At 49.4% G+C, this 15,544-nt stretch overlaps 3 protein-coding genes across 5 annotated transcripts; 2 read left to right on the forward strand and 1 right to left on the reverse strand.

Moving 5' to 3' along the window:
- The first annotated feature begins 145 nt into the window (after positions 1-145).
- On the forward strand, positions 146-9,250 carry CCDC84 (coiled-coil domain containing 84). 3 transcript variants are annotated; one of them, XM_006106351.2, is made up of 11 exons: positions 146-339; positions 467-630; positions 997-1,095; positions 4,749-4,815; positions 4,877-4,939; positions 5,266-5,330; positions 6,395-6,500; positions 7,612-7,642; positions 8,674-8,763; positions 8,845-8,977; positions 9,072-9,250. In XM_006106351.2, exons 1-11 carry the CDS (start codon positions 220-222, stop codon positions 9,133-9,135), a joined length of 1,002 nt encoding a protein of 333 aa, XP_006106413.1. In that variant the 5' UTR covers positions 146-219; the 3' UTR covers positions 9,136-9,250. The 3 variants fall into 3 exon arrangements, 2 of the variants coding, with proteins under 2 accessions (XP_006106413.1, XP_023602964.1); XM_023747196.1 differs by lacking the exon at positions 4,877-4,939; XR_002827127.1 differs by lacking the exons at positions 7,612-7,642; positions 8,845-8,977; positions 9,072-9,250 and having other exon boundaries at positions 6,395-7,546.
- On the reverse strand, positions 9,215-11,148 carry RPS25 (ribosomal protein S25). Its single transcript, XM_006106353.3, has 5 exons — positions 10,992-11,148; positions 10,682-10,777; positions 10,006-10,189; positions 9,355-9,456; positions 9,215-9,263 (listed from the first exon to the last, which is right to left on the reverse strand). The coding sequence occupies exons 1-4, from the start codon at positions 10,992-10,994 to the stop codon at positions 9,362-9,364; spliced, it is 378 nt and encodes a 125-aa protein (XP_006106415.1). The 5' UTR covers positions 10,995-11,148; the 3' UTR covers positions 9,215-9,263; positions 9,355-9,361.
- Positions 11,149-11,271: 123 nt separating this feature from the next.
- Positions 11,272-15,348, forward strand: TRAPPC4 (trafficking protein particle complex 4). Its single transcript, XM_006106354.3, has 5 exons — positions 11,272-11,639; positions 11,911-12,085; positions 13,837-13,940; positions 14,605-14,731; positions 14,990-15,348. Exons 1-5 carry the CDS (start codon positions 11,465-11,467, stop codon positions 15,066-15,068), a joined length of 660 nt encoding a protein of 219 aa, XP_006106416.1. The 5' UTR covers positions 11,272-11,464; the 3' UTR covers positions 15,069-15,348.
- The last annotated feature ends 196 nt before the right edge of the window (positions 15,349-15,544 follow it).

Genomic DNA, 15,544 nt, shown 5'->3' on the forward strand with positions numbered 1-15,544 from the left:
ACGCCATCCCCTTTCCCGGCCTTTTGTGGCTCGTTTTTCTGGCGGCTTCCGGGCTGGGCGGCACCACGGGATATTGACGGCCCACAGCGCATGAGCGGAGGGGAGCCGGGGGGAGGGGCCGCGCAGCCGCAGACGGGCCCGCCCCGCCCCGCCCCCAGGGGTGAGGGGTCACGGGTCGCATAGGACCTGCCGCGCATCGCTTTCCCACGCCCCGGTCCGATGGCTCCCGCGCAGCGCTGCCCTCTGTGCCGCCAGACCTTCTTCTGCGGCCGCGGGCACGTCTACAGCCGCAAGCACCGGCGGCAGCTGCAGGCGGCTTTGGACCGGCTCCTGCCCCAGGTGCGGGCGGGCGGCTTGGGGACGGGCGGGCAGACCAGTGAGGACCCGATGGGATTGGGGCGTCTCGCTCGGGAGCCCCACTCGGGCTCCCACTTGGCCTCCTCCGGTCATCCCGCCTCTCCCGCAGGTGGAGGCCGCCCGCAAGGCCGTCCGCTCGGCGCAGGTGGAGCGGTACGTGCCCGAGCACGAGCGGCGCTGCTGGTGCCTGTGCTGCGGCTGTGAGGTGCGCACACACCTCAGCCACGGGAGCCTGACGGTGCTGCACGGGGGGCTGCTGGAGCACCTGGCCAGGTGAGGTCCGGCCGGGGCCTCCGCGGGCCTGTCCGCCTGCACACGTGGGAGGAGGATCCGACCCGGGGGATGGATGGCCACCCTTAGAGGTAGCCTCCCCTAGGCTAGGGCTGCAGGGCCCCAGCGGTGTGGGGGGTCTCGCTGGGAAAGCCAGCAGGGCGGCCAGCTCGAAGTCACCTCCCGTCACTCACCTCCTCGGGTTCTCGCATTGTTATTTGAGGACGGAGACCGGACAGCTAGAAGATGTGACTATTTCCCTGCCAGCCTTCCCAGATGTCAGCTGGCATTACTTACCTAGCGCCTGGCTAATATCTGAGCAATAGTCTATAATCTATCATTGAGATTATCCATATTCTCTATTCCCAGCCCAGAGCATAAGAAAGCAACAAACCGATTCTGGTGGGAGAACAAGGCTGAGTTTCAGATGAAAGAGAAGTTTCTCATCTCCCCTCAAGAGTATGCACAGTAAGTCGCTGCTTATGAAGGATGAAGTGGCAGAATGTGAATTCTCTGGATCTGTGTCAAGTACTAGAGCTTCCTCTTAGTTGGAAAGTTTAGTAAAGAATGTATAAGTGTCTGTTGTCTTCAAAGGACTCATTACTCTAGGTACTATATTGGACACAAAAGAAATAAGACACGTCTGAGAGGTTTATAATCTAGTTGGGGATGGGATTTAGCAAATAGAGAATAGGTAGTAAAGGTTGACTCTAATCAATTAAGTGTGGCACAATGAATACAAGTGCCCACCCAGTACCCACTCTTTTTTTTTTTAATATTTTCTTATTGATTTCAGACCCAGTACCCACTCTTAATAGTTTTAGACCTTCTCGGCCTCTGGAGGACCCTTAGAAACGGAGGTGCGGGAAACTGGTCAGCCCAGAGGGAGTGTGAGTGCTGGCTGCCTCCAGGAAAGGTCACAGGCAGCCGCATGACACCACTTGTATTGGGACCATATTGAGATTATGAATGTGGAGCCCTTACAGAAAAACTCATGATATCTCTTGGTATCTATTATTCCTTTCTACTCAGTGTGAAGGATAATGAGGGAATGATCAGAAATGCTTAAATCCACCTTAGCTGGTTTGGCTCCGTGGATAGAGCGTCCGCCTGAAGGGTCCTGGGTTCAATTCCAGTCAAGGGCACATGCCCAGGTTTTGGGCAGGATCCCCAGTAGGGGACGTGCAGGAGATAGCCAATCAATGATTCTCTCTCATCATTGATGTTTCTCTCTCCCTCTCCCTTCTCTGAAATCAATTAAAAAAATATATTAAATAAATAAATAAATAAAATAACTTAAACAAAAAGAAAGAAATGCTTAAATCCCACTACCTGCTTTCACACCTGTGGCTCAGACTAGGAGATGGGAATCTGAGGCCAAAGAGCACTCACGTCTCATTACCCAGCCACATAGGGTTTTTGAAGGATAGTTAAGCAGAAAAGTTTATGATTGAGAATTATGAGGACAGACTCTTGGAATTTATTTAAATACTAGAGGCCTGGTGCACAGGATTCATGCACTGGTGAGGGGCGTGGCCTGCAGGGATCGGCTGCTGTGGGAGCATACTGACCTCCAGGGGGCAGCCCCTGCATTAATTGTCTGCCCCCTGGTGGTCAGTGCATCATAGCAACTGGTCGACTGGTTGTTCTGGTCGTTCTGCCATTCAGTAGCTGGGCTTTTATTATATTGGAGGATAGTTTTGACTTTTAACTGTATAAATTTTGTTGTTAATCCTCACTTGATATTTTTTGCATTGCTTTTCAAAGAGAGTGGGAGGGAGGGAGAGAGAGAAACATGGATGGCACATCAACTGTTGCCTCCCACACGTGCTCCACCAGAGGGCAGGGAGTGAACCCCCAACCCAGGCACATGCCCTTGACTGGGAATACAACCTGCAACTCCAGTGCATGGGCTGATGCTCCAACACTGTACCACACCAGCCAGGGCTAATCTTATACATTTTAAGACCACACATAAGACCAGACAAGACCGAGCCTGATTGACCAGTAATGATAAAATGAGCCGCTTTTAGGTTTAGACAGTTTATTACTTACATAGAGAGCAAAGGGAGTAAGCCCAAAGTGCCAGCCTCCCAGGTCCTTGTCCAGCTTGCCAGAAAGGACCACACTGAAACAGAAAGGGCTGGGGGACCTCAGCATGAATGTGGGGAGTGGCTGGGAGCCAGGTGTCGGCTGAAGGTGCAGCTGCATGGCTCTCAGGTTGCAGCTCTGCTCTGAGAGGGCAGGGCAGAAAGCCTGGACCTCATCAGAACCTCATCGGAACCTGGGGGTTGGTGAGAAACTGTCTCATGGCAGCCTCCCAGGGAAGAGAGGGTGGAGATGGCCTCAGTGCCTTCCAGGCCTCCTGAACTCTTGTGTTCTGGGATCACACAGGCATTCAGTCAAGGCTGACAAACTGCAGTTCAAGGCTTTGCCTGTGCGACTACATGCAGGGCTGCTAGGGCACCGTGGGAGAGCTGTTCCCCCACAAATTAAAATTTCATTTAGAGCCCTGGCCTGTTTTCTCAGTGGTTAGAGCGTTGGCCCGCACACCAGAGTCACGGGTTCGATTTTTGGTCAAGGGCATGTACCTTGGTTGCATGTTCCTGAGCCCCAGTGGGGGTATGTTGTGGGGGGCAGTCTGTTGATGTGTCTCTCTCACGTTGATGTTTTTGTCTCCCTCCTCCCTCCCTTCCACTCTCCAGAAATCAATGGAAAAAATATACTTGGGTGAGGATTTAAATTTTTTTTTTTTTCAGTTAGAAAACAGATCCTAAAATTGATTGCAAAGACAAATTTCCCTAATTATAAATCAAATTGATAACAATCACAAAAGAATAAGAATTCAAGTAACTTTTTAAAAAATACATATTTTTATTGATTTCAGAGAGAAAGGGAGAGGGAGAGATAGAAACATTAATGATGAGAATCATTGGTTGGCTCCTCCTGCACACCCCCTACTGAGGATTGAGCCCACAACCTGGGCATATGCCCTTGCTCGGAATCAAACCTGGGACCCTTCAGTCCACAGGCAGGACTATCCACTGAAACAAACCGGCTAGGGCTCAAGTAACTTTTGTACACAACATTCTGACTGTACATCTTAGAAGGATATTTTCTAAGGACTAAAGAACTGAAAAGAAATCTTGAGCTGTGCTTAGTTTTACTGTTAATAGTAATATTGGTGTTCTGATACTTTTGTGTGTGTGTTGTAGGATAAAGTAACTTTAAATACAGTTTACCCTTGAACATGGGTTTGGACTGCATGGGTCCACTTATACACGTTTTCAGTGGACCAGCGCAGATCAAACCCATGTTGTTAAAGAGCCAACTCCCCAGTTGCGAGTGCGTATGCTGAGGGCCAACTGTAGTCATACCTGGATTTCAACTGTGCAGGAGTTGGTGCCCTAACCCCCATGTTGTTCAGTAGTAAACTGTCTATTGATGTTGTCGGGAGCTGGGGATTTCAGTATGGCAGAAGGAAGAGACCAGTAGGATGGAGGGATTTGGTTGGGAGGTATCAGTATGAATTTTCATTTAAGGAAATCGGAGCTCTGTCCTCTGAAAGAGCTGTAGGTGACACCTGTGGAGCAGTAAGAACTTGACTAACACTCAGCTCTTTGTTTCTAAATACGACTTTCCACTGCAAGAAACCAGATCTCATTGGAGAACAGTTGATTTCAGGCTGGAGCAGGGAAAGTACACGGTGAGCCATGGAGTGGTCCAGAGGACAAGAGCTGGTTTGAAGAGGGTCTCAATAGCCACATATGGGATAATTTGAATATCAAAGAGTAATTGATTTTCATAAATGTGGTAATGGTTTCATGGTTCCATAGATGCCCTCAGGAGATGAATGCTGAAGTATTTAGAGTTGTCTCGTGATGTCTAAAATCCATTTTTGCTTTGGCAAAAAAGAAATGTGTGTATAAAAGAGAAGTGGAGCCAGTATGAAAAAATGTTAACAGTGAGTCTGGATGAGAAGTGCACAGGTGTTCATTGTACTATTTTCTTTCTGTGAGTTTGAAATTACTAAAAATTTAAAGAAAACATTATCTACTGAGGATCTTTTCACAATTGGCAGGGCCTGAGGTTCTGGGCTGACTTGCCCTTTTTCTTTTTAGATTCAAGAAATCCATGGTAAAAGGTTTGGATTCCTATGAGGAAAAAGAGGACGAGGTGATCAAAGAGGTAAGTTAAAGGGACCCAGCCCCATGATCTTGTACCCATCTAAGCAACCTCTCTCCCACAGATGGCAGCTCATATTCGAGAGGTGGAGCACAGCCGGCAGGAGGTGGTTCGGTCCATCTTAGAGGTTGGTTTCCCTTGGAGAAGCCAGAGCAGTATCCAAATCCACTGATTCCTGGTTCTCCCAGGTCCAGCATTTCACCTGTCAGCTCTAAAACTCATGGACTCCATGCTTCACCTGCTCTGGTTGAATTCCCTTACCTGTCCACTAGGGGTCAGGCCTTATCAGTGGAGAAGATGTGGGGAGGGCTGGGAGACGGAGGGGGAAGGGGAGTTTGCAAGATGGGCAGTACCCTCCATATGCCAATTTGTTTCCTGCTGGAGGGTGGGAGCATGGCCTAGGTAGACTCTTAAGCATCCTAGACACATTTATTTTTCCTGAATCAAACTCAGTCTCAGGCAGTGCCAGACCCAGAAGAGGGCTCTTCGGCACCTGGAAGCTGGAAAGGGACAACCAGGTAAGATTGGAGGGGAATCTTGTTGAGAGTTTTGACCTGTTAGACTCTGTAACTTTTATATATATATATATATGTACGAGTAGCCCAGTGCACGAAATTCGTGCGGGGGGGGGGGGGGGGGGGGAAGAACCCTCAGCCCAAACTGCACCCTCTGTCATGTTCCGGGACCCCGGCCACTCAGGGCCTAGGCGCAGGCCTACAGGCTTGGGGCGGCCTGGCTCCTGAGGCCCCATTTTTATCAAGAGAACAAAGTTGGCATTAGTTACAGCCCTCACCGAACCCAGTACAGTGCGTCTGTGTGTACAACTGCCTCATTCATGTGCTTGCTTCGCTCTACTGAATTACTAACATCTTGAGCACATAGCTCTGTCTTATCCTGCTTCACCTTCAGTGCCTGGCCTGGTGCCAGGGACTTGGGAGTGTTTGCTGAGTGAGTGAATAAATGAGTAAGTGAATGAGTGAATGAATGAGCGAGTAAGTGAATGAGCAAGCGTATATGGGGTGGGAACTTCTGCCATGGTGATGCAGCAGTTCCTGCCCCGCTCCCTGTGACCCAGGCCCCCAGCCACTCCTTCAGCAGAGGCCAGGGCAGGCGGGAAGCTTGGCTTCCTCCGTAGGTCACCTGGGGCAACCCAAGCCTCCAGCTCCATGGCTGCCGCCATCGTCGGGTTAATTTGCATATCGCTCTGATTGGCAGGTGGGCATGGCTTGAGCGTAGTGAAGGGACAACTGATTTGCATGTTTCTCTTTTATTATATAGGATTATTGATTTCAGAGAGGGAGAGGGAGAAAGAGGTAGAAACATCAATGAGAGAATCAGTGATGATTGGTTGCCTCCTGCACGATCCCTTCTGCGGATCAAGCCCGCAACCTGGGCATGTGCCCTTGATTGGAATCAAACCTGGGACCCTTCAGTCCACAAGCTGATGGTCTATCATTGAGCCAAACCAGCTAGGGCAGCATTCTGTAACTTTTGGCTGGGATATGGGAACAAATCGCATCTTTGCTGTCCTCATGATCGAGGACCTCATTTGCCAGCCTGGCTCCTGTTTTGTCTTTTTCAGTCAAATAACCTCCACCTCACAGTGGCCCTTATACTTGGACCTGCCACCTGCCCCAGAACTTGACTGGATGGAGACAGGACAACCTCTGACATTCATTGGTCATCAGGTACAATGGACAAGCAAGCCAGGAAAGCACAGATGCCCCTCAGCTCCCAAGACACCCATCTCTCCCAGGTTTCCTACCCAGTCTGCACTGCAGGGTTTTCTTGCCGAATTGTTTTCTAGTAGTGTTTCTCACCCTCCATCCACACCTGTTGTCCCCACCACCACTTAGGAGTACCAACACCCAACTTATATCATCTGGAGAAGCCACTGGTCCAGTTTATTACCTTCCCAGGTGTCCCACAGGCATCTGTAATTAACCCCCTCCTGCATTTCCAATAGGCTTAGATGCAGATCCTCTCCCCTCCATCTTCCAATCCTATCAAGTATGTCCATTTGACCTCAGTACATTGTTGGTCTCTTGAAATAGTTCCTAGCCCTCCCCCCTGAATTCCTATTTCCGACACACACAAAATCATCGCATCACCTGCTGTCTTGTCTTTTTTTCTAATTTCAGAGAGGAAGGGAGAGGGACAGATATAGAAACATCAATGATGAGAGAGAATCATGGATCGGCTGCCTCCTGCACACCCCATACTGGGGATGGAGCCCACAACCGAAGCATGTGCCCTGACTGGGAATCAAACCAGTGACCTGGTCAATGCTCAACCTCTGAGCCACACCAGCCAGGCCTCTCTTTAGTCTTTACTCCAGCTGTACTGTGCTCTTCCCTTTGTGCGCATGCAGTTGCTGTTGCTTTAAACATGCTTTCTTTTCCTCATCACCTAGTTACCTCCAGATTTTAGCTCAAATGTCACACTTCCTGGAAGGCTTATCTGAAGTCATCTCGTATAAATGGACATAGTACCATGTAAAAGTCTGTGAATGTAACTTGTGCTTATTCTCTTCCCAACATGTATGTTGTGAGAAAAGGGTTTTGTTTACCTGGCATATAGCAGGCACATCTTCTCTATGAAGACCATGAGTCTCTTGTGGACTGGACTTGCAACGGTTTACTGTGCTCTTAGGAATTAGCATCAACAGGGCACAGAATTAGCATTGTGGCATTGGTTCCACCCACCTCCTACAAAGTTTGCCCTTTCTCTAGCTGTGAGTATCCTATTATCTCTTGGCTTTCTATATCTAGGGTGTTTTTTTTCCACTTCCAACTACAGGACACACCAGGACTTGGTAACATCCACTCAGGTAAGTGTTTCTCAAACTGTAAGAGGTAATTTTTTTAAAAAGCAAAATTGAGTGGCTTCTTGGCCTTCTGGTTAAGATCAAGTGTAATAACTGTGTTTTTCTTGAGAAACATCGATTTGTTGTTCCTTATGCATTCATTTGTTCTTATATGTGCCCCAACTGGGATGGAATCCGCAACCTAACCAACTGAGCTACCCTGCCAGGGCATAGTATCTATTGTCGACCAGTTTAATACAGATACATCCTTTATGTGACCTTTATCTGAGGACAATATATCAGATGGACTTTTGGAGCAGGGAGATGGAATAGGAACTTGCTCCATCCACTCCATGCATCAGCCTGGTATTGCACCAGGCACAGTCCACCAGGAGAAATAAAGTTAAGATAAAGCACTAACTGCAATCTAGCTCTCCATCAATAGATAAAGGGAGAACGATGTGATGTGTGTATCAGCAATAAAAACGAAAGCTTGCCATTTGGACCTAGAGAATATTATGCTGAGTGAAATAAGTCAGAAAATGACAACTACCATACAATCTCATTTATATGTGGAATCTGGAAAAAAAAAAAAAAAAAACAAGACAAAAACAGACCCACATAGAGAACAAGCTGATGATTTCCAAAGGGTATGGGGGTCAGGATGGGAATGAAAAGAAAAAACCATCTGATGAAGGGCTTGGGTCCTGAATATATCAAGAACTCAAAACTCAGTAAAGGCATATAAAAAGATGTTCTTCAGAATGGCTACATGAAAGACTGGGCATGTACTGGAAGAACTTACTCATTGCTGGTGCAATGTAAAATGGCACAGCCACTTTGGAAAACAGTCAAGCAATTCCTTAAAGTTAAACATGTTATGATCCAGCCATTCCAAGAGTAAAGAAAGGCTTATACACAAATGGTCATAGTAGCCCCAAATTGAAAACAATATGCCTCAACAAATGGAAAGTGGAGTAGTCCTCAACAACAAAAGGAAGTGTTGGTACATGCAGCACAGGTCATTCTCAAAGTAACTAACAGGTCTTTTCCAGGTGCCACACCGCCCTGGATGGCCCAAGATGAGGAACACAGCTCTGGGAACCAACAAATAGGACCTTCCTATGAAGAATTTCTTAAAGAAAGTGAGCAAACTAACTCAAGAATGGCAGTGGGGGCTCTTTAAATCTTCCTACTCAAATAAAATCATTTACTTATCATTACAGAGGAAAAACAGAAATTGAAGAAACTCCCTCCAGACAGAGTTGGGGCCAACTTTGACCACAGCTCCAGCACCAGTGCAGGCTGGCTGCCCTCTTTTGGCCGGGTCTGGAACAATGGACGCCGCTGGCAATCCAGGTTTGGGTTCAGGGTCAGGACCCCAACCCACCACCACCACCCCCCCTTTGGAAATGTCATCCTTTTGCCCTGTTAACCCTTCATTTCCTTTCAGGCATCAATTCAAAACTGAAGCTGCAACAAGGAACAAACAGCAGTCAAAGAAAATGGTTTCATAAGGCTTAGAAGCCATGTCAGCAAATCCAGCCCCGCCCACTACCTTTGTGACTGCCTCGCTTAGGAAAAAGACATACCCACTTACTGATTTAATAAAGATTTATTTTTCAAAATGTACAGCCGGTGAGATCTGTAAAAAAAAAAAAATTAAATTAAAAAGCATCAGTCTTATAAAGAGGACACATACTTCCTGCACCGTGAGCCCCTGGATTCTTGCTCACCTGTTGTTCATGCATCTTCTCCAGCAGCCGGGGCGTCCCCACCTTTGGTGTTTCTGGTGTAAATCACTTGAGCTCTGTGCTTTGAGACTAGTTTAATAAGTCCTAAGGAGAAAGAACAAGGCTTTCATATAGCAATGCTGTTATACCCCTTCATAAAACAGAATTGCTGAATTTGAGCATGAATTTAGTAACAGACATGCCTACATTCTGGGTGATAACCTAATTAGGGACCCACCATCTGCTCAAGATGGCCACCCTCACAGCACTTCTTCCATATTAGGCACTACACATAGTGCCACCAAACTGCCTCGAGGGCCAGAGCACAAAAATGACATGTCAGAATCATATTAATAACCACCACTGGTTAGCCTAAGCCTTTTTTTTTTTTTAAATTCCAGTTAAAAGATTTAAGATGGCTAACATGGTCATGACAATTTACTGTGCAGCCCAGCTGCTGTGATTGAGCATCGACCTATAAACCAGGAGGTCACCTGCCCGGGTTGTGGGCTCCATCCCCAGTGTGGGGTGTGCAGGAGGCAGCCCATCAATGATTCTCATCATTGACGTTTCTATCTCTCCTCTCTCAAATCAATAAAAATATATTTTAAAAATAATGTGCAAAACCACTTCAGTGCAATATTCCCCTCTCACCTTTACTAAGGAGCTCCTGAAGGGCTGCCCTGGCCAAGGAGCCGCGAATCTTCAGCCTCTCGGAGACCACAGCTGGGGTTATGAGCTTGTAGTTGGGAACCTCCTTACAGAGCTTGTCGTATGTGGCTTTGTCAAACAGGACCAGGTTATTGAGCTTGTCCCGAACTTTGCCTTTGGACCACTTCTGCTCACAAAAACAAAAAGGAAGGAAGGGTAAGTGCTCCTGATAGAATCCCCTCGCTCTCCCAGACAACCCCTGTATTGGCAGGGCTGAGAGGGTGACGGGACTGAGGTTCCTGGGCCTGGAAATTCAGAATATGCAGAAACTCTACAAAGTAAGATCCAAATAATTAGCCAGGATATAAGGTAAAAGAGACCCTGGTAACCTTTAATGGCATCACATAAATTAGACTTTGGGGTAGAGGTTAAGTCCCACTGGACTCTTCAGAATGTTACACGCGAGGCACCAGAACAAATGTCTTTAAGCACATTTGTTGAATTTCCAAGTAGCATGCACCACACCCCGTTCTTCAAATGAGGAGGAAAATCGAGGATGGCGGCAGGCGCCTCAGCTCTAGCAGTCTGACTCTACACCCCAAAACGCTAAACGCCATCTGCTACGGCCATCTGGGACGGGCGCCCGTTTCCCTTACTCTTAAGAGGGGCTCACTCCTACCTTCTTTTTGGCCTTGCCCCCCGACTTGTTCACGGGGTCCTTGTCTTTCTTGGCCGACTTTCCAGCATCTTTCTTCTTCTTGTCGTCCTTGGGCGGCTGTTGAAGAAAAATGGGGATACCGCCGGCTCCTAGCGCGGCCCAGACCCCCACTACCGCACCCGATCCGGCCCGGCCCGGTCCCCAGCGGAGCACGTGGTGAGCGGGGCCGCCCGCCCCAGGCTGCAGCCCGCAGTCCCAGGGGTCCCTCCCGCGGAGCCTCCACCGCGCGGACACAGCGCCGCCGGCGTCCGGGCCGCAGGGCCGGACTCACCATCGCGGGAATCGGAGAGCACGGATGCGCTGCTGCCTCGCCAAGATGTCGGCCCGAGAGGAAGTACCGCTCCCCACCAGGCGCAGAAGCCGTCCCCGCCGGCGAGCGCTTCCGGGGCAAGGGGCAAGGGGCGGGGCCCGCGGAGGGCGCCCGAGGCCCCGCCCCTCAGTGGAGTCGGAAGCGGAAGCGGGCTGAGCCGCTGGTCTCCGATTACCGTGCGTGGACCTAGCCTTCCTCGTCGAGCTGTACCGCTGGCTAAGAAGCAGCCGCTGCTCAGCCCTGGCACTAAGAGCCGGAAGGAGCCGGAAAAGCCGTTATCAATCCAGGCAACTAGTTTCCGGCGTCGCGCCCCCGCGCGTAGCCTTCACTGCGCAAGCGCAGCCTGCGGCGGGCGGAGAAGTGAGGGCGGGCGGGTCCAGTGACTGCGGTCCCGCCAGGCCGCCCAGTGCCCGGCTCGCCGCCGCGGCGCAGCGATGGCCATTTTCAGTGTGTACGTGGTGAACAAAGCCGGCGGCCTGATTTACCATCTGGACAGCTACGCGCCACGAGCCGAGGCTGAGAAAACGTTCAGTTACCCGCTTGATCTGCTGCTCAAGCTACACGATGAGCGAGTGCTAGTTGCCTTCGGCCAGCGCGACGGCATCCGGGGTGATCTGGGCTCAGGAGGGTGGGGGGTTCCCGCGGCGGTGGCCTGGGGCTCGGCCAGCGCGACGGCATCCGGGGTGATCTGGGCTCAGGAGGGTGGGGGGTTCCCGCGGCGGTGGCCTGGGGCTGGGCTCGGGAGGGGTCCCGCGGCGGTGGCCTGGGGCTGGGCTCGGGAGGGGTCCCGCGGCGGTGGCCTGGGGCTGGGGTCGCGTCCCTGTTCCCTTGGCGGAACCCACGGGATGGGGCTTCGTTGACCCTCGCCGCTCCTCTGCAGTGGGCCACGCAGTGCTGGCCATCAATGGCAAGGACGTGAACGGCAAGTACACGGCCGATGGCAAAGAGGTGCTGGAGTACCTCGGCAACCCTGCCAACTACCCCGTGTCCGTGCGATTCGGCCGGCCCCGCCTCACCTCCAATGAGAAGCTCATGTTGGCCTCCATGTTCCATTCGTAAGTCCTCCAACCCTGCCCAGTGCCTCCTGCCTGCCCTGGGCTCTTAGGCTGGCGGGTTGGTGTTGCTCCGTGGGCAGGCGGTCTCCTGAGCGGCAGTGCTTACCTTTCTCTACTTTTAAGTCGTTGATTCTTGTGTTAGGAAAAGAACAACTGATTCAGTTCGGCCAGGTTTTAGGTAGTACTGGCATTGGTGTGCTGTCGCTTAAGTCAGCTTCTCGGAACCTCCATTTCGCCATGTTCACACTTGGAGTGCGGGAAACGAGTTAAGTCAGCTCGCGTGAATTGCGCGTACTCCGCGGGAGCCGTCTTTAACTCGGTTCATATAGATTTGCGGTGGAGTGCGGGAAACGTGTAAACTCGGGCCGATTGTAACTGCGTATTACCAAATATTTGTTTGTAATCCACCCTTTTGGTGGATGGAACAAAACCAAAAGACAGCCATCTTATATTTTGGCGGGAAATTCACCCGCACTCCAAGTGTTCATAGTAAGGCAGTTGATCTAAAAGATTTTTAGGATCTTTTTCTGTTCTCAACCACAGTATGAGCTGTGGTGGGTATGCTAGCCTCGGGGTAAGTAACATTCCCATTGTTAAGTTTAATTGATTTCAGAGAGGAAGGGAGAGGGAGAGAGAGATACTAGTAGAAACATCAATGATGAGAGAGAATCATTGATGGGCTGTCTCCTGCACGCCTCCTACTGGGGATGGAACCCACAACCCCCGCATGTGCTCTGACCTGGAATGGAACCCTGACCTCCTGGTTCATAGGTCCACGCTCAACCATTGAGTCACATGGTGGGCCCCAGTGTTAACTCTACCCAAAGTTCTTAATGTAAAATGTTGTATAGCAAAGTATGGATATACAATAAGTCCTCACTTAACCTCCTCAGTGGGTTCTGCAGCAGTAAACAAAAGGAGGTACAGTTGACCTTGAACCACTGGGGTTTAGGGGTGTGAGCCCGACACAAATAACTTTTGACTTCCAAAACAACTACTGTCATCCCTTGGTGTCGGCAGGGGATTGGTTCAGGACCCCTGCAGACACCAAAATCTGTGAATTCTCTAGTCCCTTGTATAAAATTGGGTAGAACAGGCCCTGGCTGGGTAGCTCAGTTGGTTAGAGCATCGCCCAGATGCCAAGATTGAAGGTTCGATCCCCATCAGGGCACATACAAGAATCAACCAGTGATTGCATAAATAACTGGAACAAATCAATGTTTCTTTCTCCATCCCTCCCTCTCTCTAAAAATAAATCAATAAATAAAACAGCATACAACAATGCAGACAGTTGGCCCTCTACATCCAGGAATCCCCTACTATGGATTGAAAATACTATTTTTGATCCAGAGGTGGTTGAATCCTTGTATTTGAAACCCTGGGATAGGAAGGCCGACTATATATTTTTTGGGAAAAATGGTGTATAAGTGGACCTGCACAGTTCAAACCCATGTTGTTTAAGTGTCAATTGTATCATGAAACCTGTTTTGCCACAGGTCAATTGATATGAACAAAAGTTCCTACAGCATCTCATCAGTTAAAATAAACGATGTTATTTGAGGACTTGCTATAAAATCCTTGCAGAATTCGAGTGAACTTTAAAGAAATTTTGTTCCCGCAGCCCGTTCTGCCTGCCTTCAGCTGTAATGTGAACTCCTCAGCAGAGAGGATCACTTCAGTGGGAGGTTTGGGGAAGCACTCCTCCCTGACAGCAGTGGGTGCATCCCCAGCTTTGCCTCCTTTGCAAATAGGCTGTTCGCAATCGGCTCCCAGTTGTCTCCTGAACAGGGCAGCTCAGGCATTGAGATGCTGGAGACAGACACATTCAAGCTGCACTGCTTCCAGACCCTGACAGGTATGCGTCTCCAGATAGGCCAAGGGGATGCAGTGGGAGGGGTTGGGGAAGGGATTGACCAAAGCTTTGGGAAGCAGTGGGATGGGGTGGCTTTTCCTGGGGCAGTGGCATGGACACATCTGTTTGTTTGTTTTGTGAATCCAAAGCTAGTTAATATTTAATCTGACGCTGATTTTGTCCACACCACCCAGTATGCTCAGCCCTGGTTATTTTGTGCACACGTAAAACTCACCTTAATGTTATCTCATGTTGCACACATTTTGGAAGGTGTAAGTGTTGTTTCAAAATGAAATTTGAATGCCAAGTGGTGACCTTTGGATCATGAGTTCCATTGCTTCACTCCCTTTTAATGCAGATAATTGAAAATTGCCTGAGTTTGTCCCCTGCCTGGCACTTTCTGCTGAGGGACCCCCAATTCCAGAAGTAAGTGATAGAGCTAAAACTCAAAGCCTCATCTCAGTCAGCTGAGTGATGTGATAAAGTCACTTCAACTCTTGGTCTCACTTACGGATTTAAAATCTTGCCTTTCTGCTCTGTGGAGCAATTAGGGATAAAACGAAAATGGGCTGATGAAAGTGCTTTGCAAAACTGAAGTGCTATACAAACACAGGATGACGTTTGTGCCTTCTCTACCCTTTGGTAACCATTCCTGGCCCCTCTCCAGGAATCAAGTTTGTGGTGCTGGCAGACCCTAGGCAAGCTGGAATAGACTCTCTACTCCGAAAGATTTATGAGATTTACTCAGACTTTGCCCTCAAGAATCCATTCTACTCCCTGGAAATGCCCATCAGGTAGGTAGTCCCACTCCCCAGATCAAGTTCTTGCCCCAACCTGTGTGCTCTTCTCCAAAGTCACTTTGAAGTATAATAGGGCTTTTTAAAAATAAAACGAGCGAGTAGCCTTTTACTTATTTAAGAAACCAATGACTTTTCCTTGGAAAGTATGGCCTTCAAGCAGGCACTTCACTGGCTCTGCCTCTGCACCCAAAGTGGGGAGAGAGCCTTAGCCTCGCACTTTGTCCTTACATGTGCCTCCTGGGCCCGGTGTAGGTGTGAGCTGTTTGAACAGAACCTGAAGTTAGCCCTGGAGGTGGCAGAGAAGGCTGGAACTTTTGGACCTGGGTCATAGGCTGAACCTGCAACAATCCCCCACCCCGCCGCTGCCTTCCTAAATTCTGAGATCCTGTAGCAGGGGTCTTACTGCGTCCTCTCCAGTGGGAGTCCCAGGCACCTTGTTAGTACACCTGAAAGGGAGCGGGGGAGGGGGGCTGAGTTCGATGAGGGTACTAATCCCTGAGCCTTCCTACTATTCTCTTTCCCGTATCTGTCATGGTCCTCCTTTCCACTACAGATTTTACTTACGGAGGAGGTAGGCCATAAGTGCTGTAATAAACATTCCTTTGATCTCAGTGTTTGCGATCCTAATTGATGGTTTTGGGGGAAAGGCCCAGGAGGGGAGACAGACATGATAAGGGAATTCTGGGGAGATATTCTAATAAAAAACAAATGTGTTCATTAAATGAATGAACATGGGGCCTTGGATCTAGTTTCATAATTGCTTTTGACTTCCTAGGGTGATGATAGTGGTGATGATGATGATGGAAC

Source organism: Myotis lucifugus, unplaced genomic scaffold, assembly GCF_000147115.1.
Source record: "Myotis lucifugus unplaced genomic scaffold, Myoluc2.0 scaffold_811, whole genome shotgun sequence".
Lineage (NCBI taxonomy): Eukaryota > Metazoa > Chordata > Mammalia > Chiroptera > Vespertilionidae > Myotis > Myotis lucifugus.

Bases quoted from the DNA above. Each gene is read 5' to 3' on its own strand.
- CCDC84 (XM_006106351.2), top strand. From the start codon at position 220: ATGGCTCCCGCGCAGCGCTGCCCTCTGTGCCGCCAGACCTTCTTCTGC. The intron at 4,816-4,876 runs GTAAGTTAAAGG...TCTCTCCCACAG, and splicing joins AGGACGAGGTGATCAAAGAG to ATGGCAGCTCATATTCGAGA. The intron at 7,643-8,673 runs GTAAGTGTTTCT...GGTCTTTTCCAG, and splicing joins ACTTGGTAACATCCACTCAG to GTGCCACACCGCCCTGGATG.
- TRAPPC4 (XM_006106354.3), top strand. From the start codon at position 11,465: ATGGCCATTTTCAGTGTGTACGTGGTGAACAAAGCCGGCGGCCTGATT. The intron at 11,640-11,910 runs GTGATCTGGGCT...GCTCCTCTGCAG, and splicing joins CCAGCGCGACGGCATCCGGG to TGGGCCACGCAGTGCTGGCC. The intron at 13,941-14,604 runs GTATGCGTCTCC...GCCCCTCTCCAG, and splicing joins CTGCTTCCAGACCCTGACAG to GAATCAAGTTTGTGGTGCTG.
- RPS25 (XM_006106353.3), bottom strand. The intron at 10,190-10,681 runs GTAGGAGTGAGC...TTTTGTGAGCAG, and splicing joins GGGGCAAGGCCAAAAAGAAG to AAGTGGTCCAAAGGCAAAGT. The intron at 9,457-10,005 runs GTGAGAGGGGAA...CTTTCTCCTTAG, and splicing joins TCAGGAGCTCCTTAGTAAAG to GACTTATTAAACTAGTCTCA.